Source organism: Frankliniella occidentalis, unplaced genomic scaffold, assembly GCF_000697945.3.
Source record: "Frankliniella occidentalis isolate FOCC.00 unplaced genomic scaffold, Focc_3.1 Scaffold5387, whole genome shotgun sequence".
In the NCBI taxonomy this organism is placed as follows: Eukaryota; Metazoa; Arthropoda; class Insecta; order Thysanoptera; family Thripidae; genus Frankliniella; species Frankliniella occidentalis.
Window position 1 is genome coordinate 1 of NW_026272429.1, and position 1244 is coordinate 1244.

At 62.4% G+C, this 1244-nt stretch overlaps 1 protein-coding gene across 1 annotated transcript; it reads right to left on the minus strand.

Annotated features, from left to right (window-relative positions):
- Positions 1 to 6: 6 nt before the first annotated feature.
- LOC113203212 (histidine-rich glycoprotein-like) lies at positions 7 to 1141 on the minus strand. The gene is made up of 2 exons (XM_026417788.2): positions 629 to 1141; positions 7 to 481 (listed from the first exon to the last, which is right to left on the minus strand). Exons 1-2 carry the CDS (start codon positions 1098 to 1100, stop codon positions 144 to 146), a joined length of 810 nt encoding a protein of 269 aa, XP_026273573.2. The 5' UTR covers positions 1101 to 1141; the 3' UTR covers positions 7 to 143.
- Between the last annotated feature and the right edge of the window lie 103 nt (positions 1142 to 1244).

Consider the following 1244-nt stretch of genomic DNA (forward strand, 5'->3'; position numbering starts at 1 on the left):
GGGGTCAACTGGAAACTAACAAAGGCGTGTGTGCCCGGAAGTGAGACACGTTTGGGCGCGGGGCTGGGTGGCAGGTTCGCACTGTCCTGGTCCGGCGTTGTCACTGTCGGCTGGGTGGGCTCCCCTGGCTCCGCGCGACGCACTCAGTGGTGGCCCTTCTTGTAGCCCCACTTCTTGCCGCCCTCCTTGCCGCCCTTCTTGCCGTACTGCTCCTTGTGCGCGTGGTGCTCCTCGTGGCCCTTGGAGCCCTTGACGCCCTTGTGCTCGTCGTCGTAGTGGCCCTTGTCCACGTGGCCCTTCTTGCCCTTGTGGTCCTCGACGTAGCCCGACTTGTGGTGGCCGCCCTTCTTGTGGTGGCCCTCCTTCTTCTCGTGGTGGCCGTGGAAGTCACCGTGCTTCTTGTGGTGGCCGCCCTTGTGGAAGTCGTCGTAGAACTTGTGCTCCTTGTGGTACTCGTCCTTGTGGAACTTGTTGTGGTAGCCTGGGGACACACAAACGAACGCGCACTTAGATAGAGGGGAATCTGTAATGGCAAAGAATTGCGAAGACACCAAGTTCTAAAAGCCCCGACCCCCTCGCCTCCACCTGCAATAAAAGACATGCCCTCACCAGAGTGGTCACTGCTCACCTTTGGTCTTGTGCCCCTTCTTGTGTCCACCCTTCTCGCCGTACTTGGCTCCCTTGTGGCCCTTCTCGCCCTTGTGGTGCTCGCCGTACTTCTCGGCCTCGTCGTGGTGCTTCTTCTTGTGGCCGTTGGACTTCTTGTAGTCGGACTGGTGGTGATCCGAGCCCGCCTTGCCCTGCTCCGCCTTGTCGACGAAGCTCTTCTTCTTGGCGCCCTTCTCGGACTTGTGGCCGGCCTTCTTGTGGTGCTCCTCCACGTGCTTCTCGCCACCACCAACCACCTTCGAGTGCCCGTGGTGAGTCGCGGCCGTCTCCAAGTCGTCGCCGACGGCGACCGCGAGGGCGCCGAACTTCGGCACCGGAACTGCGCCGGTGGCGGCATCGTCGAGGTCCCTCCGGAGGTCCTTGCCATGCACCGAGCACACCAAGAGCGCCAGGGCGCACGCCGCCACCGGCAACAACAACACACGGGCCATGGCGGCTGAGAGGGCTGGGACTGAGCACCACACTGATCAACGGGATGTACGCAACAAGCGACCCGGATTGCGGAGTCCTACCCATTTATACACAGGATGTAAACCCCTTCCAGGTAGCCGGCGGGGGCGGGTGGGGGCTGGCGG

Bases quoted from the DNA above. Each gene is read 5' to 3' on its own strand.
- LOC113203212 (XM_026417788.2), bottom strand. From the start codon at position 1,100: ATGGCCCGTGTGTTGTTGTTGCCGGTGGCGGCGTGCGCCCTGGCGCTC. The intron at 482-628 runs GTGAGCAGTGAC...GTGTGTCCCCAG, and splicing joins GAAGGGGCACAAGACCAAAG to GCTACCACAACAAGTTCCAC.